A 26,073-nucleotide genomic window follows, 5' to 3' on the forward strand; every position below is an offset into this window, starting at 1 on the left:
GCTTGCAGGCTAGCCAGCAGGCGAGAGGGGAAACTGAGGAGCAAAGAGCACAACTGACCTCCACGCCAAGCAGGGCGGAGACACAGGCTTCGGAGGCGTCGCAGATGGCTGTCAGGTCATGGCCTCCCTCCAAAGCCAGCACCACGCGCCCACCGGCCAGTTTCATTAGCTGCTTGGTCAGGTGTCCGAAACCTGCAGGAAAAGAGAGAGACTGCCCGGGTCAGGTGGCGATCAAGCCCTCTCCTGGCTGAGTTCTGCAGCACCCAGGCACTGGGATAACTGGGGGCAGCGAGACAGGTGTGTGAATGGGGCTAAAGAGACAGATAGACAGACAGGAGTGCCTGTATGCACAGAGACAGCCAGACAGACTAACCACTGCCTCCAACTGGGGGGCTAAAAAGTGCTTTGTCAGTGGATTAAGTCCCCATTTCAGATGGGGAAACTGAGTCTCAGAGCAGTACACCGGCTCCCCTTCCTCCCCGCAGAAAGCCCGGTGCGGTCCCAGCCCTGGGAACCCTGCCCTGCAGTGCATGGAGTTGTCCCACCAGCTGTGACTAGAGCCGTTCTTTCTGTATTGGTACCCCTGCCACGGCTGCACAGCACCCGGGGGGCCTGCTGGGAGCTCAGGAGAACCAGGTGCAGCCCAGCTTGGAGGCCCTGGAGCTGCTGGAGCAGAGACATCCAGGGCTAACAGGGGGCTCAGCTCCGGCTGGAACCCAGCAGGGAAAGAGCCTGGCTCTGGGTTGGTTCCTGCCCACAATGGGCCCCAGGTCACCTCCTATCTCCACCTGGCTCCGACATCCATCCCAGAGCAGCCTGGGAACCGCTGACCTCCCCCTTCAGCCGAGGGTCCCCCGGCCACTGAACCCACGGGAGAAAGCTGGAGTGAGCAGCACCTGCCCCGGTGCCAAGCCCCTGCCCTGGGGCATTTCACCTTCCAGGGAACCAGCACTTGGCTCATGGGAAAAGGAGCAGGTGAGAGCCACTGTGGGACATGGATCCAGCCTGATTGTGTCTCCCTCCCCCTGCAACCCAGGGGCTCCTGAGTGAGGGCCCATTCCTCAGGCCCCCCAGGGCAGCCCTGCCATCCCCTGAATGCAGGCCTTGCCCCAGCTCCATGGGCTCCCTTTGCCCTGATCCCCATGGGGCAGCCCTGCTCGGCCACCAACAGCCCCTCCTCCTCTGGGGCGAGCCCCACTGGCCCCCAAACGCAGGCTCTGTCCCCTGGGGGGCAGCTCGGCTGGTCCCGCTCTCACATTTCGCCGTGACGGAGTAGCCGCCCAGGGGAGACAGGTGTCCCTCGACTGCGTCGAAGCCAGCAGAGACCAGGACCACGTCTGGGGAGAACTCATCAGCGATTGGCATCACCACTGTCCTGGGGGAGGGGAGATGGCCAGTGAGGCCCCAGCAGAGAGGCTAGTCTCCAGCAGCCAGCGAGGGAGGGCAGAATAACTCAGTGCTGCAGGGGGGCGCAGCCTGCCCCGGCTTCTGGGGAACCCAGCAGGGCCTGCCCTAAGCTCCTCCTACCTCAGGCCTCTGGGGAACCCAGCAGGGCCTGCCCTGGGCTCCTCCTGCCCCAGGCCCCTGGGGAACCCAGCAGGGCCTGCCCTGGGCTCCTCCTGCCCCAGGCCCCTGGGGAACCCAGCAGGGCCTGCCATGAGCCTCTGGGGAACCCTGCCCTGCCCCTTCTGCCCTGAGTCCCCAGATAAACCTTTGTCCACCACCCTCCACCTCTCACACTATGGAACCATCCCCCTGCCCCACTCCTGCCCTGGGATTCCCTGCTCACACCAACTGGCTCCCCATAGCGGAACAAAAGTATTTTCTGGGCCCTGAGATTAACCAGCCCCTGCCCCACCCCTGGGCCCCTTCCACCCAGCATGGCCACATGCCCTAGAGGCCTTCACTTCCATGGCGCAAGGAGATGTCGTGGCTAGAACAGGCAGAGAGGGCTGGAGAACAGGTATGCTGGACTCCTGGCCCCTGCCGCTGGCCCGTGGGCTGACCTTGGGCAAGTCACTTGCCTACTCCGTGCCTCAGTTTCCCTCCTCTGGAAAGCAGAGAAATTGATGCTTGAAGGGCAGTGAGCTCTCACTGCTGTCCACTATGGCTGGAGCTCTGCCAGACAGCAGATACTGGCTTGGCCTGGCCCAGTCCTCTTAGCCACAACCCTCTTCCCAGCAGGAGGCAGACATCAGCTATTTGGCCCACCCCTCCTGCGTGTGTCCTCTTCCCCCAGCTCCTCCCATCAACGTACAGACAGAGGCCAAGTGACTGGCCCAAGGACACACAGTGAGTCAGTGGCAGGGCCCTGTCCCTGCTTCCTCTCAGCTGGGGCCATGGCTCCCCCTGCAAGTTGCTCTGTGCAGTCCAAGACCCACTGGAGGCCTTGGCAGAGGGGTGCTGAGACAACAGCAGGATTTGAACCCAGGAGTCCTGTGCTCCAGCCCAAGCTGCCCATGGAGAGCAGCCAGCCGCAGCAGGCGACACAGCGCCCCCTGGGGGAGCCCTACCTGAATGCAGCCAGATACTCCACGTCTCCGATGGGGGGCTCCACTCCGCCCGTCCAGGCTATGTTCACGTTGTATCCCACCCCCATCCCGCTGCCAACCTGCAAGACAGAAGACCTGCCTAGGACAGGCACAAATCTGTGGGCCAAACCTGAGTGAGGGCCTGGCCCCGCAGCCCCTGCTGAGCCCATCTGACTCAGGCCTCGCTTTGTTCCAGCCGCTTTGATCCCCCTCCTTCTCCGCTAGCTACGCGGGGAGTGGGGATCACAGCGGCAGCCTTCCGAGGGGATTCAGGAGCCTGCCCCAGCTCCCAGCCCTGCATAACTGCCGAAGCGGGGACGCCCGTGTGCCAGATCCCAGGGAGCAATCACATCCGACAGCAGCTGGGACCGGCAGCTGCCCCCGACGTCCTGCCTCGCATCCCCTCCGCTGCCCCACCCAGCTGCCTCCACCCGGCCTGGGCCAGGCTCCTTTGCTGGGGCCCGCGGGGCCCTTGGACAAGGGAGACCCAGCGCCCCTGCTGAGCGCTGGCTCCTGCAACAGCAACGTTCTGGCAGAGAGCCCCTCCAAGCGGCTCCGCTGGCCCCCCTCCGGCTGCCTCAGCGACTGCCCACACGGCTCAAACCCAGGCTCACCTCCTCGGGGGCCCCGCTGCCGGGGAAGAAGTTGCCGTTGTCGTAGCGGTGCAGGGAGATGTACAGCACGTTGGGATCGGTGTAGAAGGCCTGCTGGGTGCCGTTGCCATGGTGAATGTCCTGCAGGGAGCACAGGTGGTGAGGGATCCCCCCCACACTGAGGCCAGGAGCTGACCGGGTCTGGCCAGAGGAGAGGCCAAATGCCTCCAGCAGGACCAGCCCCTCTCCCTTTCCAGCGGGTACTCTGTGGCACGGGTGCCATACCCAGCGTCAGACAGCAGCAGTCCGGCCTCTAACCCTTCCCGCAGAAGCCACAGTGTAGGGCAGGGGCCAGGAGAAGTGTGAGCAGAGACCCCTTTTGTCTTGGCGGGGATGTTAACTCTTGAAATTAATGATGGCACCGAGGAACAGGCAGCGCCCATGCCCAGCTCCGTGGCCAATTCGCTGCAGCTGCCCTTGGGAATGGTCAGCGACCAGCACAGCTACTCACTCCTGTCACCTGCATTCTTAACCCCGCCCCAACCCCAGAGGCATCTTTGTACCCGGAGGGGAGATCCGAAGTGGGGGGGAGATATAAATGGGGGGGCCAGATGAGGGCGCGATGGGTGGCGGCGGGAGCAGACAGGGACAGCCGCTAGACAGATTCTTCCGCCACACACTTTGCTTCCCACGTCCTATGAGCGCGGCGAAGCTCCTGGGTCTATTTAACAGAGGCTCTCAGAGCTCCGACGGCCGTGCCAGTTACAAGGGAAAGGGTCTATGGTGCTACAGATCTTTGCTGCGTGTGGGGGTGGCATGGGGGGAGAAGCGGTGGGGAGGGGAGTGGTACAGAGGAGGGGTGGCTGGGTGCTGCCCTGCTGGGCTTGCAGACAAAGGGAAAGCAACAGCTGGGCACCGGGGGGCTTCTTTAGCAGCTGAACGGAGAAGGCCCGGTGGAGGCGCCTGCTTACATTGTGGACAGTGGGCCGGCGCTGCTGGCCAGCAGGGAAGCCTGAGAGCGCTGCTGGCCAGGGGCTGCTTAGGTCAGCACCTGCCGGCCACAGCCGGCCTGCACCCCAACACCCTCCCAGACCCTGCACCCCCTCCGTAGCCCTCCCCTAAGCCAGAACCACCTCCTGCATCCATCCTCCCTCCCCGACCCAGCAGCGCCAGCCCACAGGCTCTTCCAGGTAGCGATCTGCACCAATAGGGGGAGCTTCCCATGCTGCCCCCGCCCCCAGCAAAATCTCCCAGCGACTGCCCCCCAGAAACCGACCAATGGGAGTTGAGAATTTCTGCTGCACTGATGCCATCCCCATTAAAATCCCTCAGCTCCTACTGGCTGGTTTTGCTGGGGGCGGGGACAGCACCGGAAGCTCCTACCCCTCTGCAGTGGTCGGGCTGGGCTCAGGACAGATTAAAAGGCTTGGAGGTCCAGGTCTGGCCCTTGGGCCTTATCTTGCCCAACCCTGGTGTAGACGTAGCCTCCAGCCAACAAGAAGTCCTGTGGCACCTTAAAGACTAACAGATTTATATGGGCATCAGCTCTCAAGGGCCAAACCTTCAGACAGATCTGTCAGTCTAAGGTGTCACAGGACTCCTGGTTGTTTCTGGGGATCCAGACTAACCCAGGTGCCCCCTGAGACCTGACACAGCCTCAGTCATCTTGGAAGGCGTCTCCCCTCCCCTGATTCATGGCACTGACCATCCTGAGCTCTCTCAGGGCACAGCTACACTACCCGGGAGATCAACCCAGCCAGGGTCCCTCTTCAGGGACTCGATTTTGTGCATGTCACGGGGACCTGCGAAATTGAACTACCGGGGCTCCACCGTCACCCCCTGTACTCCTCAATGTCACGAGGCGTAAGGGAGAGTTTCTCCCATCAACCTCCCAGTGTGAGGCCGGCCAGATAAATCGATCCCAGGTATGCAGCTGTTGTAGCTGGAATTGCTTCTCTACAACTGACTTTAAGGTGTAGCGTAGACCTGGCCTAAGCTCCAAAAACCTCCCCCCCTAGTTCTCCACCATGTGGGTAATGGTCTCCTCTTGCCAGGCTGGCTGGAGAGAGAATGACCCAGTCCCTGGAAGGGCACAAGGAATCTGGTTCCCAGCCAAAGGGAGGTACGTTCCGGCTGGAGCGCCCGTGCCCACCCCTGCCCCCGCCCGCCTTCCATACCCAGTCCACAATGAGGATCTTGCCAACGCTGAGCTTCTGCTGGAGGAGTCTGGCAGCAATGGCGACGGAGTTGAAGAAGCAGAAGCCCCTGCAGGGAGAGGAGGGTGGTAGAATCGCTTTCTGGCAGGCGCAGGGCAGCGGAGAACTGGTCTCACTGATCTGCCTGCATCGAGGCTGCCCGCGCCACCTGCAGCTCCCCCGGCTCAGCCCCACACCCCTGGGGGAGCACTGGTTCGAGAGAGCACCAAGGAACATTTATTCCTTCCTGCCCAGGGCAGAGCTCCAGCTGTGGCAGCTAAAAGCCGGCAGCAGGGCAGCACTCTGGCTGCTCCCCATGCTGGTGGAATGGCAGTGCAGACAGCCACCAAGAGCCACCACAGAACTACTCCAGCAACCATCTAGGGGCTTGAGGGCTGAGTGTGCAGAGCACAAGGCAGGAGAGCACTGCACTGGGCTGGGACAAGCCCCAGAACACACCTCCTGCCGATGCTGGCCAGACCCCCAGCTGCTAGAACTTCAGATGGGGCCGGAGTTGAGCCCTGACTCTAATATCCGTCAGCAGGGAGCCGGCTTCACCTCCAAAGTTTGCTGAGTGCCTCTGCACTGGTCCCAGTCTCTTAGCACCATGAGCTGCTCTAACTTGTACCAGCTGGATGAGTGCCCAGGATCATATCATCATCATCATCATCATCAATAACCGTGGCCTCAGTGCCCGCTGATGTCTGATGCCTCTTTCACTATTTCCTTCCATCAACCAGTGGCTGCTTATGGGTCCCCCAAATAATTCCCAGCAGGCCAGTGAGAATCAGAGTCCACCGATTTATGCCCCACGAGTGGGACAGAATGGCCAGGGCAGGAAAAAATCCACACTGAGATTTGTAACTTAAGCTCCCTCCCACCCCTTGTTTAAACACAGCTGCTAATACCCCAGGTTTGTCCATCATTCAGACAACCCGGATGACTTCTGCCCTGACATAGACAAGGGTAAAGGAATAAGGAGGGACACTGCTGCAAGGAAGGGGCATCTGCTCCTTTACCCATGCCAGCTGCCACCTCCTTGGGAGGAGACGCAGGTTAATGGGGGTCCCCACGGATCCCCCCAGGATAGAGCGGAGTCTATCCTGGCTAGTGGGAATGACACCAAATCATGGCCCAGCCCCGTTGCCGAATCACGCTCGAGCTGTGCAAAGAGGGATGTTGGTGCCCAGCTCAGGACAGCCAGAGTGTTAGGCCCGTTGGTGGCATCTCCAGGGCAGTGCCCCAAATCACCCGTTCCCTTTGGAAATCTCATGCTGAGGCTGGCATAGGGCTGATCTGATTAGTGCCCCAGCAGATGACGGTGCAACCCCCCTGACAGGGCACAACATCAGGCTGGCATTGGAGAGACACCAGCCGTTCTAGGTCCATTTGCTAGTCTCCCTTGTCCCTGCCTGACGGGATGGAAGAGAACGAAATTCTGCCCTTACATGGCGGTGGATTCCTCCGCATGGTGCCCTGGTGGCCGGATGACGGCAAATCCATTCTGCACAGAGAACCAGAGAGGCAGAGGGTTAAACAGGTTGTCCAGATCAGAGGCCCCGCCCCGCGCCCAGTTCTGATGATGTGCTGAAAGGCTTCAGCCAGACAGAGCTGGGGGCCACCAGGAACGCTGGGGTGGGGGTGTGAGATCAGAAATGATATTTCCATGTCGCTTGTCAGACCTATGGGGCAGGGAGTGGCGTTTTGTCCTGGGTTTGTACAGCACCTAGCACAGATAGGCACCCGGGTCTATGAGTGGGGCTCCCAGGCCAATACAGAGATTATACTGCAGCACAGCAGAGTGAAGAACAAGTCCCTTCCATGCAGAGGGGTGACTCACTGCAGCCCCTTGAGCGACATAACAGGTGTTACCCTTGCTAGGAAGCCAGTGCTCCAGGTAGCCCCGCCTGCCCTGACTCTTCCATCAGCATCCTCCTCCTCAGATGAGTGCCGGCGGCAGAGTCCTGCTCAGGGAAGAGGCAGGACAGAGGGACTCCAGCACTCAGGCTGCATCTTTCACCGGAGAATCTCGGCACATCAGCAGACGTCCCAGAGCAGGTAAAGAGACATGCTTGAGGTCACCCGGTGAATCCTTGGCAGAACTTGGAATAGAACTCAGGAGTCCTGACACCTTTTCTCTTGCTTTAATGACAAGACCCAGCTCCACCGGATTTGTGGGTGCTCAGACCCAGAAAATCTCCCTTGAGTTCCTTTCTCGTGTGTGCTGTTCTGTGATCACAGGTGAGATATGTCTATACCATGGGGATACTGGATCCCCCTAGCACCGCAGGCTGGGTCTCCCTCCACTGGTTTCCAGGGGAAGGGGCATTCTGCAGCAGCCAATAGAGACAGTCTCGGTGTGTCTACACAGCAGGTATTTCAGAATAACAGTCGCTGTTTTGAAATATCTTTGCGAGCATCTACCCAGCAAAGCCGCTATTCGGAAATAATTTCAGCGTAGTGGACGGCTTGTTTAAAATTCTCTAAACCTCATTCTAGGAGGGATAACACCTATTCTGAAACAGATATTTCAGAAAAGGGGCTGTGTGGACATGGAATAGGGGCTATTTCGAAAAACACTATTCCGGAATAACTTACTCCGAAATAATGCTCCTATGTAGATACAGAACATTGGTTGCTGGTGCCAATCTTTTATGTGCTTCCAGGGGCACTAATCGGAAATAGGTTCTATTTTGTGTGTGGACACGCTATTTCGGAGTAAGTTTTGCTTATTTTGGAGCGCCCCTGTAGAACAAGGAGCAACCGGGCTCAAACTGCAGCAAGGGAGGTTTAGGCTGGACATTAGGAAAAAGTTCCTAACTGTCAGGGTGGTCAAACACTGGAATAAATTGACTGGGGAGGTTGTGGAATCTCCGTCTCTGGAGATATTTAAGAGCAGGTTAGAGAGATGTCTATCAGGGATGGTTTAGACAGTACTTGGTCCTGCCATTGGGGCAGGGGGCTGGACTCGATGACCTCTCAAGGTACCTTCCAGTCCTAGTTTTCTATGATTCTAAGATTCTACAGACACATTATTCCAGAATAGCTTGTTCTGAACTAATAACTCTGGAATACGCTATTTGGGAATAACTCTGCGATGTAGACATTCCCTCTCAGATCACACTGAGGGCGTATGATCTGGACGTGACCAAACCCAGACACCCCTGGATCCCCTCTTCTGGCCTCACCCTGACTCAAGGCAATGAACAATTCTGTGCAACAGGCTGGGGTGTAAATACACGAGTGACTGCATTCAAGGGAGCCCGCCCTTTGCCACCCGTCTCTCCGCTGCCACCCCAGCCAGCATCCCAGGGCAGGAGGGGCAGTGTCATGGGGCTGGTTTGCCAGATTGCAGTGGCATCAGCAAGACCCCTCAGACCCTGTGGCTCACCCCGGTGTGTCTCCCCTGTAGGCAACCCTAGCAGCATCTCCAACCCCCCCTCCGGCATCCCCAAGGTGGGTATCAGGGAAGGAGCGGGGGTTGAAGCAGGTATTGGGCAGCGCCTGCCCCCCACCTCCTTCTGATGACCCCCCCATGGCTCAGCAGGGACTCCTCTCTCCAGGAGAGTAGAGGGAGAACTCCTTTTGCCACTAGCAGCAGTAGGTTGTTATCCTCAATCTCGGGGCAGCATAAGACAGCCCATAGAGCTGCAAGATCCAGCCCGTGGTGCAGTGGGGACTTAAGCCAGGCTCCCGCCCTGCCTTGTCTCCTCATGCTGCTCAGAGAAGCCACTGCGATTGGCCATGTCCTTGTGAGTGCTATGAGACCAGGGAAGGGGAGGGCTTTGCATGCTGCTCCCACCTGCAGTACAACCTTACATCTCTCATTGGCTGGTTTCCGGCCAATGGGAGCTGCTGGTTTGCAGGAGGGGCAGCATGCAATGTACCCCTCCTCCCCAGATCCTGTAGCTTTCAGAGCAGCACGTGGCCCCAGCCGGGGTAGGGAGGGGCAGGCAGAGAGCCTACCTGAGGAACATGCTGGGCAGGGCTGCAGCCTCCCAGCCTCTCCCTCGCCCTCCCCCAGTCCTGCACTCCTACCCCCGCAGACCCCGCACCCCAGTATCCTCCCCCACTTCACCTCAACTGCCTCCCAGATCCCACCCAAGCTCCGCATCACAATCCCTTGCCCCAAGCTCCCTTCTGCACCCAACCTCCGCCCCAGACCTGCACCTCCTCCATTAATACCATGGAAGAGCGTGGCCCTGGACAGCTTTCCAAATTAATGCCGTGCCCCCTACCCCCAATCAAAATTTATTGCACCCTCCTCCCTCTCGCCTACGTGACAAATAACCACAGACAGCAGCAGGCTGTTGCAGTGGCCAAGCTCCGCCACTAGGGGGAGGCGTGATGGAGTTTCCTGGGCCACACGTGTGGGCCTCACCTTGAGCTCCCCGGCAGCCACCTTGAAGGCTAACTCCACCAAGCAGCCCACGGCCATGCGGACAGCACTGGACGAGTGCATCTCGTTCCACACCGTGTCACTGTCCACCTACCCAGAAAAGCAAGCCAGGCTGTTACTGGGTCCATTCTGGGGGCGTGGTGCAGACCCCGCCCCCAGCCACAAGCCCCGCCCCTGCAGAGCTACTCACCCCAATGCCGCCGCAGGGCAGGACCGCGTACATCTTCTGGCTGATGGGACCTGGGCAAAGCAGAGGGAGCGGTGGGTGACAGCCACAAGCCTACGCCCCGACTGGTAGAGGGCTCAGGCCCCCCTCCCCACCCTTCCAGAGCTGGACTGCGAGGGGCGGGGGATGTGGACTCAAGAGATTCCCTGACATGTCACCCCCCTGTGGCTCAGGCCCAGCTCCTGACCTTATAATGGGTTGAACTTGGTCCAGTTACTCCACCATCCTACCACTTGCCATAGCAGACAGGGGACCCAGTCCCGGTCTGCCCACCAGGCCACACTCCCTTTCAGAACCAGGAAGAGAACCTGCTCTAACCACTATGACATACTGCCCTCCCCGAGCCAGGGCTAGAACTCAGCTACTCCTTTGCCCCATTCCAACCACGAGGCAGTGCTGACCCAGATAGATTAACATAAGCGGCCAATGTAAAGAGAATGCTGCCCCCACCAGGAGAACGAATGGCCCCTTTCGCTCCCTGCCACAGCCAGCAGCTGAATGACCAGGGGCCTGAATAACCCTTAGACCGGCCCTGCCGGGGTGCCTACCTAGCAGCTTCTTGCTGTCGAGTTTCTGCCGGTTGAGGGGGCTGGTTCCATACAGCAATGTGTGATGCTCTGAATGGACTGTCTGGATTTCATCCAGCGTTGCTTTCCTGCCCCGGATCCGCTAGGAGAGAGAACGTGAGGTGAGGGGGGTTCTGGCTACACCTAGCCACACCTAACCTTCAGTGCTGGGGACCAGCCATTCCCACGGGGATCCACACCGCAGAGAGGGGTCCCTTCTCAGAGGGGCTGTGCTCCTTGAATTCAGAGGCCGTGCAGAGCCCTCTCCAGCCCCCGTGGTAATTCAGAGCCACCCCAGAGCTGCTGTAATTCATACGGAACTTCCTATCTCCCCCTACAGGCCCTGGGCAGTGGAAAAGAGCAGTAGCACGGACCACTCCAGCCAGGCTCCCTCCCCATGCACCCCTAGGCTGGCGGGATAGGGGTTTCTCGGCAGGCTCTTGACGCCTCCTTTGTGCTGCTGGACCTGCGTTAAAGTGCAGTCGAGAACTGGCCCTGGCATTTTTCCAAACTGCGAGATGTCCCGTGTGTGCAGGACAATGGAGGCGTCAGCCGCCCCAGAGGAGCCCACGCCGTGTAGGGGCACTCTCTCAGCAGGGCAGGCTGCCCCACCCCACAGGAATCCAATCGCACTGCCCCTCAAGCAGGCAGCTGGCCAGCTGGATGAAGGGTGGGTCTGCCCCAGGGTTCTCTCTGTTTTTGACCACCAACAGGCAGAATAAATTTTGTTATGTGCACCCAGGCTGGTGTGGACGTGCACCACCACGAGAAGCACACGCTGCCGGCTACGGGTAGCCATTGGCTCTCTGCTAATCAGCTGGGCAGCACCTGAAATTCTCCTGGTTGGCCGCCCAAGTACGCAACTCACAGGGAACACTGGGCTGCCCCTTCTGCCTCAGACTCTTGCACCAGGAAGGCTGCATGGTGAATCCGGGTTCTCACCCGCCCCCTTCCGCACCCAAACCCTCTCGCTCTGGTTTGATGGGGCTTTTCAAACACTGAGGCTCAGGCGCCGCTTCCCTCAGGCCAGTAACCCACCCGCTTTGCAGCAAGGACGCAGACTGAATAAACCCTTTGCTGAGTCCTCCAATGCCATTCCCACAATCCCCTGCAACACACATACACACATGACTAGGACGGCCAAGTTCTCCCACAATACACTGGGAAATAATCACAGAACAGCTCAGCACCAGGACCCACGGGCTCAGCCCCCAGAAGTCGGAGTGACACACACAACTGAGCCGTCAAGGACCTATGTGCCTTGGGCAGGGCTTTGCCCTGTGGCAGCTCACGTGCGGGCGGGCGCCAATCACCAGGGCTAACTCTGCAATGAAAATATAGGAGATGGTATTGGAAGCTCAACAGCCCTTCCAGCCAGGCATGGAGCCAGGGGACACTGCAAGGGCCACCTCTGAGGTGCAACAATAAACCAAGGCCTGGCCACATGTGGCCCCAGGACACTGTCTACACAAGGGCCAACCCCAGTGGTTGCATCCTGAGTCCCGCCCCCACACGCTGCTCTCCCAGCATCCTCACCTCGCACTTGCTCAGCAAGCCGGTCTCCTGGAGCCTGGACCAGATGCTCTGGATTCTCCCAGCATGCTCTGGGTGAATGTTAGTGTTCCCGCACATACACTGGTGCTTTAGCATGAACGTATCGTAAACCACGCCTGGGGGGAGACGAGGGAGGGGACAGGAAGTACCGGCTGTACGGGAGGATCTGGGAAAAGCCCTGGAGGATTTCCTGGGGCCAGCAAGCACGTGACCCGCCATGCTCACCGGGGTGCTCTGCTGGGGGCTGGGAGCACCGAGGCAGAGGTTGCTGAGCCTGGGCTAAACCAGCTGAGTCAAATGAGCACACGCGTTCAGAACCAGAGACCCCGGGGTTCACTCCCCAGAGCTGCCCCAAGCAGACGGGCTGCACTTCAGGTCACTTTTTTACGAACCCAGCTTCTCAGGAGCTGTCTAGGCTGCTGGAAAAACTTGCAGCACAGCGTGAGCTGGGCCGGGGCAGCCGACTTGGGCTGAAGGGCTATAAAACTGTAGTGAAGATGTGTGGGCTTTTTCCAGGGCTCTGAGACCCACATGGGGAAGGGTCCAAGAGCCCCAGCTCCTGCCCAGATCTGAACGTCAGCCCTGCAGCCGGAGCCAGCTGCTCCGTACCCTGCGATTTGGTGCCGTGGGGTCTTTATGGCAGCGTAGTCCTGGGGCTGCAATATAGCAAGTGGGCGTCTCTTTTCTGAGGCAGCTAGGTCCTCCAAGGAGACAGAGAACTGGGCTGCCCTGCCCAGTCCAGGCTCCCCCTGCCACAACCTTCTGTTCTCCTTTCCATGATAATTTAAGTGTCTGGGCCTCATGGCTGCCAAAGAGACCGATAAAAGCTGGCCCATGCGTGAGCCACACCCCAACATCTGCCCGAGTCTGCAGACACCCACGCAAAGAAGGCACAAGCTGCCTCCATCAGCTCAGTGGGACGTTCACTCTGAAGTCTAATGATGTCTGTTTGCATGAGCAATACCCTGGCTGATCAAAGCTCTCAAGAAAGGAGTGCGGCGATTGCATTACGCAGGCCTGCACAGGTTACTGCGACTGACACCCCACTTCTGCACTGGGAGGGTGGCACCTGAACAGTGGGTGCGGCTTTGGCTGTTTTTCCCCCCAGGTGACCTCTGGAAGGAGCAGGGTGTGACGTCACTGGATTTTAAAATGAACACGCAAACATTGTTGCAACCACCGACCCAGGTCTGCACCAAATCCTGTGCCAGGTGGGCCGAGTGAGGTGTCTATCCAAAGCCTGAATCTGTTTTTGCTGCTTACGTGTCTGTATCATTTTACATATAGAGTTAGAAATACCGGCTCTGGGCTTGTAGTTGAAGTGTCAGTTTCTGGAAGACCACAATAGGAAGTGTGGCAACCTATTGTGAAAGGCTTCCGGGGCAGGTGACGCAGTACTTGAGTCCAATCCACATTAGGAATTTGGCTGCGGATGTATAACGCAGGAGACAGGCAGTGCATCGCTGCCCCAAAAGGACATGGGCAGGGACCTGCTCATGCGACAAGCTCCATTTCCGATGTGCTTCCACTCAGGGAGGAACAATGAAATTCCCTCCACATTTGCAAGGCAACCACGAGGTTCCTCCACCGTGTCTTCAATCCATCTCCACTTCAGGAGCATCTGTGCTATGATCCGAGCCTGGAAGGGTTGCTGACCCACCCTAGCAAAGGGGCTGCGTCTACACTTATACCCTCCTTTCGGAGGAGGAATGCAAATGCAGGAGCTCAAAAACACAAATGATTTACAAATCTTGTGCCTCATTTGAATAATTTCACGCAATCACGTTTCCAGAAAAGACATTTCCGAAAACAAAAACCAGCCGCATAGATAGGGTTCCTTCTGGGAAAAAAACCCATTTTCCAAAGGACTGTAAACAACCCATTTTTTTCAGGAAGAAAGCTTCTTTCGAAAATGGGGTTGTTGTTTTTTTTATTCTGAAGGAAGCCAGGCAAACTGCAGTTTTTGTTTTTGGAAATGTCTTTTCCAAAAATGCGATCGCATGAGAGATCCCGGATGATTGGAAAAAAGCAAATGTAGGGCCCATCTCTTAAAAAAGGAAAGAAGGACAATCCAGGGAACTACAGACCAGTCAGCCTCACCTCAGTCCCTGGGAAAATAATGGAGGGGATCCTCTAGGAATCCATTTTGGAATACTTGGAAGAGGGGAATGAAATCAAGAGTAGCCAACATGGATTCACCAAGGGCAAGTCCTGCCTGACCATTTGATTAGCTTCTATGATGAGGTAACAGGCTCTGTGAACATGGGGAAGTCAGTGGATGTGATATGCCTTGACTTTAGCAAAGCTTTTGACACAGTCTCCCACAACATTCGTGCCCATAAGTTAAGGAGGTATGGATTGGATCCATGGACTATAGGATGGATAGAAAGCCAGCTTGACGGTCGGGCCCAAAGGGTAGCTGTCAATGGCTCAGTATCTGGATGGCGGGTGGTTTCAAGCGGAGTGCCCTAAGGCTCGGTTCTGGGGTCCGTGTTGTCCAACATATTTATTAATGACCTGGATGAGGGGATGGATTGCACCCTCAGCACGTCCATGGATGACTCATAGCTAGGGGGAGAGGTAGATATGTTGGAGGGCAGAGACAGGATCCACATGGCATGGATAAATTGGAGGATTGGACCAAAATAATCTGATGTGGTTCAACAAGGAGAAGTGTGGAGTCCTGCACCTGGGACGGAAAAATCCCAAGCACTGTTACAGGCTGGGGACCGACCGGCTCAGCAGCAGTACAGCGGAAGGGACGTAGGGATCATGGAGGCTGAAAGGCTGGCTATGAGTAAACAGTGTGCCCTTGTAGCCAAGAAGGCTAACGGCATAGTAGGGTGCATTAGCAGGAGCTTTTGAACAGATCTAGAGAAGTTGATCTCTTCTGTCCGACACTGGTGAGTCCACATCTGGAGAATGGCATCCAGTTGTGGGCCCTGCAGTATAGAAAGGATGTGGATGTGCTGGACCAGGTTCAGCCAAGGACAAAGAAAATAATTAAGGTGCTGGAGCACATGACCTATGAGGAGAGGATGAGGGATTTGGGCTTGTTTAGTTTACAGAAGAGAAGACTGAGGGGTGATTTAATAGCAGCCTTCAACTTCCTGAAGGGGGCTCTAAAGATGATGGAGGGAAACTGTTCTCAGTGGTGACAGGCGGCAGAACAAGGAGCAATGGTCTGAAGATACAGAAGGAGAGGAGCAGGTTGGATATTAGGAAAAACTACTTCACCAGGTGGGTGGGGAAGCACTGGAATGTGTTGCCTAGAGAGGTGGTGGAATCTCCAACCCTAGAGCTTTGTAAGTTCCAGCTTGGCAAAGTCCTGCCTGGGATGATTTAGTTGGGGCTGATCCTGCTTGTAGCAGGGAGCTGGACTCTCTGATCTCCTGAGGTCCCTTCCAGCCTGAGCATTCTATGATTCTCTGCAAATGAAGTGTGAGATTTTTAAATCAATCTTCATTTGCATTTTTGATCTCCTCCATTTGCATTCCTCTTCCAAAAGGAAAACATAGGGTAGACGCAGCCAGGATGTACTCCAGAGACTTTTAAGACAGCAGCATTTCCACCACTGCTGCAATCCTGCATCAAAAACTTTGTGGCTGGTGTGTATAATTTGATTGCTTTCACAATTTTACTCTCACATTATTCTTTCTTTCTTTTTATTACTAAACCTTTAGCTTTTAGATTCCAAAGGATCGGCACAATGTGCTCTTTTGGGTCAGGTCGGAGGTATACGTTGACCTGAGAATGTGGCTGGCCCTTTGGAACTGGAAGACTCAGTTTGGATTTGGCGAGACTGGTTTACAGAACCTCTCATCGGTGTAAGGAGGGGGCCGGTTGTGGCACAAAGGAAGCTGGAGTGTGCGAGGGAATTGCTTGTGTGACTTCTTGCTGGCCAGTGTGGCAACAGAAGTCCTCTGCGTGACTGGTTTGGAGCTTTCTGGTGGAGGACGCCTAGTCTTGGGCTGTAAGAAGCCCTGGTTTAAGCAATTTGCCCCAGTTTTCCCCTCTCAGCTGTGCCCAGAGAAACCTCCAATATTACACAGGGACCGGTAACTCTTACCTGTAGTGAAGAGGTGTTTGACTGGGGGCTCTGCTGCAGTGTTCTTTATGCCGGCAGCAGCGGGTGAGGACTGGGTCCGGCTCAGCGCTTGGTGAGGCAGGGTGGCGATGCTCAGGGCGGCAGGGAAGAGCTGGAGGGTATGCAGTTGCTGAGCATCTGGGAACACCTGCCAGGACACAGAGCACAGAGAGGATGTGCACAGGCCAGGAAATTCTCCCAGGGGTGGAGCCCTCCTGAGGCAGCACAGTCCAGCCGCCAGGGAACAAGCTGAGCCGCAGGTTCTGTTCCCAGCTCTGCCACTGAGCCGCCCCGTTGCTGCCCTGTGCCTCAGTTTATCCTGTCGCACTTTGTCCTCTCTGCCTGTACATCCTGCATGGCCGGGCCTGGCAGGGCCCTGACCTCAGTTGCGGACTGTAGTGCCACGTGAGATATGCAATTATTCAGCGCCCAGACATGGCTGGCACGGAATCCAGCGCATGGAGCGAGTGGGCACCCTGAGCCCCACGATGCCAGCTCTGGGCACCCACGGGTCTCTCAGAACTTGCCCCATGCTGTTGATTTTCAGTGCCAGCCTACCCCAGGCTCCAGCAACCACACAGCCAGGCCCCCCAGCCTGTGGCTCCCACTTCCCTTTCCTCTGCGCCATCTTTATCACCCTCTAGAAAACCAGCCCCCAATGCCCCAGGTATCCGAGTGATGTGCAGAGGACGACGCTCTTGGCTAAAGGGCACGGAATGGCTGTGGGGTTCAGTTCCCAGCTGTCTCCCTACCAGGATTCCCAATAATTTTCTTCTATCCACGTGCAGAAAAAAATTTGTTATATGCACCAGCACAGGAGTGGATGTGCACCACCAACCAAAACCCCTGCTGCCGGCTGTGGGCGCTCCGCTAATCGGCTGGCAGAACCAGGATCTCTCCAGGGAGGCTGCCCAAGCACACGGCTTACAAGGCACACCTGTCCCTACCCTGGCGCCAGGCCCGGAGGCTGAAACATACAGTGAAGGGAACCTGCGCACCTCTCCTGCGAGGGGCGGAACCGCGCCCCCGCCATGGGAGTTGAAACTCAGCCCCGCTCCACTTTTGCAGCCACGCACAGAGCCTTCCCCAGCAGCCGACCCTCTGGGTTGCATGCTCGGCTGATCTGACCATGCGCCTCTGGCTCTGCCAAGACACCAGCCGCTTCCTATGCGCATGCAGACGCCACTCTGCTTTTCTAAATCCCGGCCCTCTGGGCAAAGAGACTCATCCCTCCTCCCTGCATCCACACACACAGCCCCTCCCTCCCTCCCGCCGCCCACGCAGCCGATCAAATATTCAGCAGCTGGAGGAGCGGAAGGGATGCGAGGGGCTGGGGATGAGTCATGCCCTGGAAGCAGCGGCGGCTGGGTGCGATGCAGGAGGGGGCGTCTGCGGGGGCCAGAAGCAGGGAGCAAAGAGGGCGAAGTGAGGGGGTGGATGAGTCACTCGCCCCTCGGAGCCATCTCTGACGCAGCCCGCGCTGAACGAGGAGCCGGCTCGGCAGGCAGCAGACTGGGCAGCCGAGGAGCTGGCTGGAATGGCTTGAGCCGGCGGTACGGGCAGGGTGGGGGGGTAGGCGCAGGGGGGGGTGTTGGGGTGTGTGCCAAAGGGGCAGTGCTTAGGGAGCATGTCAGCAGAGGTGAGAGCTCAGCAGGGGCACGCGTGCGGGAGTGAGCGGCCAGGCTCACGACGTGGGTGTGCACAGCCAGGCGGTCAGGCGTGCAAGGGGGCGTGCACGCCCCTGTGAAGCTGGACGTGCGCCGGGGTGGGTGAGCTGCAGCGAGGCTGGGGATGCAATGGGGTAAGTTCGCTTTGGGGTGTTAGGAGCCAGCACTGGCTGTTTCTCTGTTACCCAGTGACTACCAGCCACAGCGCCCTGGGGTCAGTGCCCAGCTCCCAGCCCCCCACAGCTCCCTGGGGTCAGTGCCCAGCTCCCAGCCCCCCACAGCTCCCTGGGGTCAGTGCCCAGCTCCCAGCCCCCCACAGCTCCCTGGGGTCAGTGCCCAGCTCCCAGCCCCCCACAGCTCCCTGGGGTCAGTGCCCAGCTCCCACCCCCACAGCTCCTTGGGGTCAGTGCCCAGCTCCCAGCCCCCCACAGCTCCCTGGGGTCAGTGCCCAGCTCCCAGTCCCCCACAGCTCCCTGGGGTCAGTGCCCAGCTCCCACCCCCCACAGCTCCCTGGGGTCAGTGCCCAGCTCCCAGCCTCCCACAGCTCCCTGGGGTCAGTGCCCAGCTCCCAGCCTCCCACAGCGCCCTGGGGTCAGTGCCCAGCTCCCAGCCTCCCACAGCGCCCTGGGGTCAGTGCCCAGCTCCCAGCCTCCCACAGCGCCCTGGGGTCAGTGCCCAGCTCCCAGTCCCCCACAGCTCCCTGGGGTCAGTGCCCAGCTCCCAGCCCCCCACAGCTCCCTGGGGTCAGTGCCCAGCTCCCAGTCCCCCACAGCTCCCTGGGGTCAGTGCCCAGCTCCCACCCCCACAGCTCCTTGGGGTCAGTGCCCAGCTCCCAGCCCCCCACAGCTCCCTGGGGTCAGTGCCCAGCTCCCAGTCCCCCACAGCTCCCTGGGGTCAGTGCCCAGCTCCCACCCCCCACAGCTCCCTGGGGTCAGTGCCCAGCTCCCAGCCTCCCACAGCGCGCCCTGGGGTCAGTGCCCAGCTCCCAGCCTCCCACAGCTCCCTGGGGTCAGTGCCCAGGTCCCAGCCCCCCACAGCTCCCTGGGGTGAGTGCCCAGGTCCCAGCCCCCCACAGCTCCCTGGGGTGAGTGCCCAGCTCCCAGTCCCCCACAGCTCCCTGGGGTCACTCCCCAGCTCCCAGTCCCCCACAGCTCCCTGGGGTCACTCCCCAGCTCCCACCCCCCCACAGCTCCCTTGGGGTGAGTGCCCAGGTCCCAGCCCCCCACAGCTCCCTGGGGTGAGTGCCCAGCTCCCAGCCCCTCTCCAGCTAGTAGGGATGGGCACCCTGCCCCCCAGCCCTCACCCCCACTCCTAACTGCTCAGCTCTTCCAACAGCACGGTGGGGAGCCACAACCATCTGTAAGGGTGACACATGCCCAGACCCGCCATGAGGTCCACACCCTGTGGCAAGCGGAGCTGGGCCTGAGCCTGAGCCAAACTCATCGAAGGGGACGGGGAAAGCTGGGCCCCCGGCTGCCTGGGTGATGGGCCAGGGTCAAGGCAGGCTGGATGGGCAAACACCCACCAAGGAGAGCTACAGCCAACATCTGGGGCGAGAATCCCCCCCACCCTCCTCCCAGGCGACACTCCGCGAGTGGCACAACCCCCAGTCGCACGGGGCTGCCCTCTGGCAGCTGGAGCCCTGAAGGGGTTAAGAGCCTACTACAGGTGCCAGCTGGGGAGTCCCTCCTCCAGCCCCCGCGGTAAAGGCAGATGCTCCTAGTGCTGTCAGCTGCCCAATCCGCGGCTGTAACCACGCGGCCGGCACTGGGGACAGAGCCCTGGGTTCGAATCCCACCACAGGGCCATAGAAGGCAGAGGAGACCTCAGTTTGCTCCAGGGAGGAGTGGGAGGGGCTTACCTGCTTGTAAGCCACGCCCAGTTCCTCCACCTCCGGCGAGTCGATTGGCTCATCCTCAGCCCCGCTCTCACCCCCTTCGTCCTTGGCTGCCACGCAGCCCGCCTCCTCCTCCAGGTCGTCCGGCGTGCTCCCGCTCTCCGGCGAGCCGTCCACCACGAAGGCCACCGGCCCCAGGGGCGCCCTGTCCTCCAGCAGCACCTCCTGCTGCTCCGTCAGCTCCTCCTCCGTCTCCTCCGGGTGCGTGGTGGGCTGGCGGGGCAGCTCGCCCGTCTTGGTGATGATCTGGGGGGAGTTCAGGGCACGGGAGGCTGGCACCCAGCAGAGGACGGGGTGCACCGGGAGGCGGCGGGCTGGCCCAGCTCCCCCTCCCCGCTCCAGCCCAGCCTGCCACAAAGGGGGGGCTCCCCACCAGCCCTGCCGGCTCCCTCCCACTCCCCCGTCCACCTTGCCGAGCTGAATCTGCTGCTGTTGCTTCTGCTTCTCGAGGAACTGCTGGTGCTGCTGCTGCATGACGAGCTGCTGCAAGGCCTGGGGGCTCTGGGGCAGCGGGGACGACTGGGTGCGGCTCAGCGGGCGGTGCCGGGGCAGCTTGTTGACCGTCCGCATGTTGGCGGAGACGCGCTCTCCCGTCACCAGCGGGGACTGGCCGTGGAGCGGCACTGGAAGGAGAAAGCCCCCAGGCGGCGGGTCAGACCCTGTGCCAGCAGGAGGGGCAGCCGGGTGCTCGCCCCAGCTCTGGGCACCGTGTAGCCTTGCGCCTGTTGCCTCAGTTTCCCCTCGGGGAGGTGTTGCTAAGCAGGCAAAGGGCTATTCCACACCGCAGGACAGTTGCACATCCGGGAACGGCACCCTCTGCCCCAGGCCCTGCTGCGCCCTCAAGGCAGCCTCCCTTCCCGACAGGCTGTCCATCTGAGGCGCCCCCGTCCCGCCACAAGCCTGGCCTCCCAGGCTGGCGAGTTTTTCGCAGTGGGGGGTCGTGTCCAGTGGTTAGAGCCAGGGACTGGGTGTCCAGCCACTGGGGCTGTTCCCAGCTCTGGTCCAGTCGTTAGAGACAAGGGCTCCGAGGCAGGAGGTCCCAGCTCTGCCACTGACCCCGGCAAGTCACCCCCTCTTCTGTGCCTCAGTTTCTCCACCCAGAGGGGGAACGACAGCGAGCCCCGTCTCAGGCAGCACTTTCCACGGGCCCTCAGTGATGGAGGAGGTGGTGGCAAAGGCAGCTGCCCTCTGTCTTCCCCTGGCACGGCCTGGGCCCCACACTCACCAGCAATCAGCGTGTTCTGCTGGCGGGCCTGCTCCAGCAGCAGCACGTGCTGCAGCAGGGAGGCGTGCCCATGGCTGTTGGTCTCGCCCTCCAGGGCCACCCCCAGCAGGCAGCCGGGGATGGACGAGGTGCTCATGAACTTGCCGGTCAGGGCACCACCCTGGCGCAGCGACTGGATGGCCTGGCGCTCTGCCTCCTGCTGGGTGGAGAGCTTCGGGGAAGCCTGTGGAGAGAGAGAGTCTGGGGGCTGCTCCTCGGCAGATCTTTGCCCTGCAACACATCGGGGCGTCCAGCCAGGGCAGGGGGCAGCCTGATCTCCTGGGGACCACAAACCTATGGTCAGCCCCCGTCCACACCCAGCTCTGCCCTCTTCCTGAGACAGGCAAGGCCCAACGGAGGATGTGGTACAAGGAGCCCATCCCACGCACTAACACCCCCGGGGAGGCCCCCGCTGCGGGTCCAAGCCACGCCTGGCGCATCCACACTGCCGCACGCCGGCAGTCCTGAGCCCGCCATGGCCCAGCCTTGTCTCTCACACAGATCCCTGCAAAAGTCCCAGGGCTGGCACACCCCCCCGGAAAGTGCAGCCATAGCTGGCAGCCGCTGGGCACCAGGCTGGTCTAGACAGACCCTGCATGGACAGATGGAGTCACTCGCTGCTGCCCCCCTCCCGGGTTCAGTGGCTTGGGCATGACCACTCGGTGCCAGGGTCAGGAGCTGGAGTCATCTCCAGGTCCCTTCCCGAGGGAAGAGCTGCTCAGCCCCTCGGCTGACAGAGGTCCCTAATTTGGCTAGGCTGCCGGGGGAAGCAAAGGCCAGGCAGTACATGGCTGGAGCACGCAGCAATGGCCACTGCACCCGCACACCAGCCTGCCCGCCCCAAAGCTCCCACGTGCCTCCTGCTGTCGCCAATGACCCCGAACCCCGCCCCCAACTCTGCTCCTCCCAGGCACCGCCCCGGCAGGTGAGAATCGGAGCTGTGGGACACGACCCGCCAGGAACAGGCAGGAGGGCCCAGCGCCTCCCAGCTGTGCGCCCAAGCCAGGCAAGAGGCCCCTTCTCCCGCCAGCCCACCCTGTGGCGAGAGAGAGAAAACTAGCGAGGAAATCCTGTGCAAAACCAAGACAGCTCCTGGGAGAAGCCGGCCCAGCCCCTTGACCCCCTGGCATGGGCAAGGATCCTTCCGCAGCTGAGACCTGAGCCCACTCTAAGACAGGTGCTGTTTGGCCGTGAGCTGCTGAGTTCTTTCTCAGTGCTCGTGGGGGCCCTGGAGACAGGGGACCCCCTGCAACAAGACACCTACAGAGAGCACGTCAGGGCCACTGACCATGCGACACGAGCGACAGAGGCCACAGCCGGGGGATGCAGTCAGGGAGCCCAGCTGCTTCCTTCCCTGACAGACCCACCAGACATCAACCAAGCGAGAGCCGCGCTCTACCACAGGCCGTGCTCCTTTCCCCGAGCTCTTCGTTTCACCACCACTGACTCTACGCTCTATGGCTGGGGCACCCGAGACCACTTACACTCCTTAATCTGGGACGATGCTGGTTATTTATACTACACATCTCCAGAACGGCGCAGTCAGATACTTGGGAGTTTTCCTAACCTGTGCTTGATCCCGATGTTTGGTGCCTTGCACCCAGCGAACGCAATTTTAAACATTAGCTTTAATAAAATTCTTCCCATTGGTTCTTTGCTCAGCTTTGCTGATTGCAGCTTAAAAGCAGCAGCACCACCAGCAGCCACGGAGAGACAAAGGTGATGGACACTTTGCCTCATCGGTGTGCAGGAGGGGGCTGGATTCCAGGACAGCCAGCCCCAGACAGGATCTCTGCACCGCACACAGCTCTCCGGCCAGAGGAGACCATCAGATAAGCTACTCTGACCCGCCCGGCACAGGCCAGAGGGTTCTACCTGCTTACCCCCAGATTGAGCCCAACGACCGGTGTTTGGTGACAGCCCCTTCCAGAGCACTTCAGCGGCTCCAGAGTCCAAGCCCCGTTCTGAAAAGCCACTTGGGGCCCTAAATGCCACCAAGAATTAAGCTCCGAAGCACCCGCCTTGCAAAAGCCTTTCGGCTCCTGTGGGATCGTCGCAGCACCTGGGTGTGGTGAGGGCAGCATGAAGGACCAGGGCATGATGGGCGGTTGATAGACCTGGGGGGGCACATGTGGGGGTGGGTGTGTCTCTGGTGGGTGTGGGAGGGATGTCGGTGGAAGGCTGTGACCGATACCTGTGTGTATGCGGGCGGGGGGTGCGCTGTGTGTCTGATGGGTGTGTATGGGGGCGTTGCTGGGGTGGGTCTAATGGAGCCCTGGGTGTGGGGGAGTGTGTAGGGAGTGTCTGATGGAGCTGTCCACATGGGGTGTAAGCATGTGAGTGGGGGGGTCAGAGTGAGCGCTCCTCAGCCGTGCCCCCACCACACCCCTGTGTTTGACAGGAGCAGAGTTCAAGCTGCCATTGGAGGCAGCGCCCCGGCCGGGGGACCCAGGGACAGAGCAGGCCCAGATCTCAAGTCAGCCCCTCAACCCAGGGATCCCTCAACAGGGTCTCCGAAGCAGTGCAGCCTGTCTGGTGGCCGTGGATAACCAGCTCCTCTCCCTGGTGGCGGGAAGCAGCTGAACCCAGTGGTGGCGGGGAGCAAGAGGCTGAGCCTTGCAGAGGGGCCAGACATGGCCTGTTGCAGGGGGCTTCCCTGGAGCCCAGCAAACAGCCCCAACCCACCAGCTGTGCAGAGCTGAGATAAGCCCCCAGCAGGTTTGCAGACCTGGATCCATTTGTGGACATGAGAAAACTCCCCATCCCGACCAGGCTGCAAGTCCTGCACCTCGCTGGCCCCCCACACCCCCGCACGAGAGATCCAGCTAAGGCTGCACTAAGATCCCAGAGTTTGCAGCTAGGCCCTGGGAGAGGGTGGCACGTGGTTGTCTGGCTGCTCAGGCTGATAGAGGGCGGGGGGCAGATCAGAGCCTGAGTGCCACTAGAGCAAGCTGTAGAGAGATGCTGCTGGGAGCTGACCTGCAGGCAAAACCCTGGCGACTGCTGCCGAGCCTAGCGGGTTCATGCTGCAGGGGTACTGACTCTCCCATGAGTATCACAATAACAATGCCTTAGCATTTATCTAGCACTGCTTAGTATGACAATTCTTTCAAGCAGAACAAGCTGCCTGGTGGGAAGAGCTAGAGAATTAGGGGTCAGGACTCCTGGGATCTATGCCTGACTCGCCCCACCTCGCGCCTCAGTTTCCTCATCTGTAAAATGGGGGGGGGGGGCAGTAATAGGCCTTGCTTGTTTTACGGAGCACTTCCTCTGCAAAGCACTTGATGCACTCCGATAGCGGCTCACTGCGCTCCCATGGGGAACTGTTCCCAGGGATGGTACGGCACAGGGCGCAAAGTGATCTAATTAAGGCCATGCCGGGATCCAGTGGCAGAGCTGGGATCAGACCCCGGCAGATTCTCTTTAGTGCGGACCCGGGGGGGCGGTGAAGCGGCTCCCAGCTCAGACTGCCTCTGCTCTCCCCGTGTTCCGGACGACGCAGCCGCAAGGGCGACAGAGGGTCAGGCTACGAGAGGTGAGCTCCTGGGACATGCAGACCCCTGGCAGCCACGGTCCGCCCCGCTCTCCTTAGCGCTGTTCTCTTCGTGCTCCTACTTCCCCCAGCCCGGGCGGGGGGGGCGCGAGGGAGGGGGCCGCTCGCCGCACACCCGCACCCCGTACTCACGTTGAGCTGCGACTTGGTCACGGCGACCGTTGCCTGCAGTCCCAGGAAGATGTCGGGCAGTGACGGGGAGGTATAGAGGCTGAGCTGACTCGCGGACCCGTCCATTGCCAGGGCTCCGTGCTGGGGGAGCATCTGCTACAGAAAGGAAGGAGGGGGGAGGGATGGAGGGGTGGGAGAGAAAGAAACAAGGGGAAGAAGCTGGGTAAGCGGAAGGGAACAGGACGTGCTAGGACAGCACTGGCCAGCAGGGGGTGCTCTCTCCTACCGCAGGCACGTAACAAGCAGGTGTGTGCCAGGCTCTGTCCTCGGAAGGGGCTTTGGGGGTGTGGGGGGGGCAGCACGGGGCTGGCGACCAGCAGCCCTCCGGCCTCGGCTCCGCAGCGCCAGGCAGGACGGGGTCCCTCGGGATGGAGCAGAGACGCCGCCCGCGTGAATGACGACAGCTCGGCCTTTCTGTCATGCTGGGCCCCGCCCTGTGGAACTCGCTGAGCCAGGTGCAGGGTCCCCTCAATGCTCCCAGACTCTCCCTGTGCTGGGCACGGAAGCCCCGTTCAGTGCCTGGCAGCTGAACTGCACCGCAGAAGCAGGGAGCAACACCTCAGGCAGGTCGGGGATAAGGGACGTCCCAGGCGCGGCCATGGCACTGGGTGGCTCCCTTGGGCAGGTACGCAGCCCCTCCTGCCCCATCTCTGGGCCTCTGTTCTGCCCACTCCCCCTGGCTGAGCTGACTGAGATCACGCGGGAGAAACCATCTCCCCCTGGACCACGACCGGCTGCACCAAGCGAGCGAGCAGAGACCACCAGTGGCCTCCTGTGTTTGTCTGGTGGGGAGAGAGGCGCAGAGACCTGAACCAACCTGTGGCGCATGTGGGTTGTATTTGGGATCTGACCTGGATGTTTGCAGAGGATCCTGCAGGCTCTCGGACCAGGGCAGGCAGGGCCATGATGACACTGGCAGCGCCTGGCAGACAGGAGCCTCGAACCTGCAGCTCCCCTCTAAGGTTGGGCACCAACCACCACCCAGGGCACCGCCCAAGGGCCCGTGGTTACAAAAAACACCAGCTGCCCTTCGAGGCCAACCAGACGCAGACAGGCACGAAATGAGGAACTCCGTGTCCACAAACCAGAGCACACGCTCCCCCTACCCCAATGTCCTGCGAGTGGAACATTCCCCAGCACACACTGGCGGGACCCAGCTCAGCTGCCCCAGGGCGGTACCTTTAAAGGGGAAACTGTCCCCATCACATCCCACGATCATGACCATCAATATCTCTGTGCCAGCCGCTCCGGAAGCAGGGGGATAAAACCTTAGGCTATCACAGAAACGCTTCCTGGAGTAATTATCCGTTACTATTTCTTTACCTGCTCTGACTGTACTGTAATTCACACATGATACTCTTCTTTATTTG

The 26,073-nt window shown here is 59.9% G+C and overlaps 1 protein-coding gene across 11 annotated transcripts in view; it reads right to left on the reverse strand.

Annotated features, from left to right (window-relative positions):
• HDAC5 (histone deacetylase 5) overlaps positions 1–26,073 on the reverse strand; it is a 127,189-nt gene that overhangs the window by 9,050 nt on the left and 92,066 nt on the right. For 9 of the 11 annotated variants that reach the window (XM_074979271.1, XM_074979272.1, XM_074979278.1 and 6 more), the window contains 15 exons: positions 24,665–24,799; positions 20,941–21,163; positions 20,124–20,338; positions 19,680–19,961; positions 16,134–16,299; positions 12,047–12,180; positions 10,493–10,613; positions 9,909–9,958; positions 9,701–9,808; positions 6,768–6,823; positions 5,302–5,389; positions 3,146–3,265; positions 2,514–2,611; positions 1,257–1,375; positions 59–192 (listed from right to left, as the gene is read on the reverse strand). In XM_074979271.1, the coding sequence (XP_074835372.1) occupies positions 59–192; positions 1,257–1,375; positions 2,514–2,611; positions 3,146–3,265; positions 5,302–5,389; positions 6,768–6,823; positions 9,701–9,808; positions 9,909–9,958; positions 10,493–10,613; positions 12,047–12,180; positions 16,134–16,299; positions 19,680–19,961; positions 20,124–20,338; positions 20,941–21,163; positions 24,665–24,799 (2,049 nt within the window). The remainder of the gene's footprint in view (positions 1–58; positions 193–1,256; positions 1,376–2,513; positions 2,612–3,145; positions 3,266–5,301; positions 5,390–6,767; positions 6,824–9,700; positions 9,809–9,908; positions 9,959–10,492; positions 10,614–12,046; positions 12,181–16,133; positions 16,300–19,679; positions 19,962–20,123; positions 20,339–20,940; positions 21,164–24,664; positions 24,800–26,073) is intronic. The other 2 variants (XM_074979268.1, XM_074979270.1) reach the window with 1 other exon arrangement.

Source organism: Carettochelys insculpta, chromosome 28 (genome assembly GCF_033958435.1).
Source record: "Carettochelys insculpta isolate YL-2023 chromosome 28, ASM3395843v1, whole genome shotgun sequence".
Taxonomy (NCBI): Eukaryota; Metazoa; Chordata; order Testudines; family Carettochelyidae; genus Carettochelys; species Carettochelys insculpta.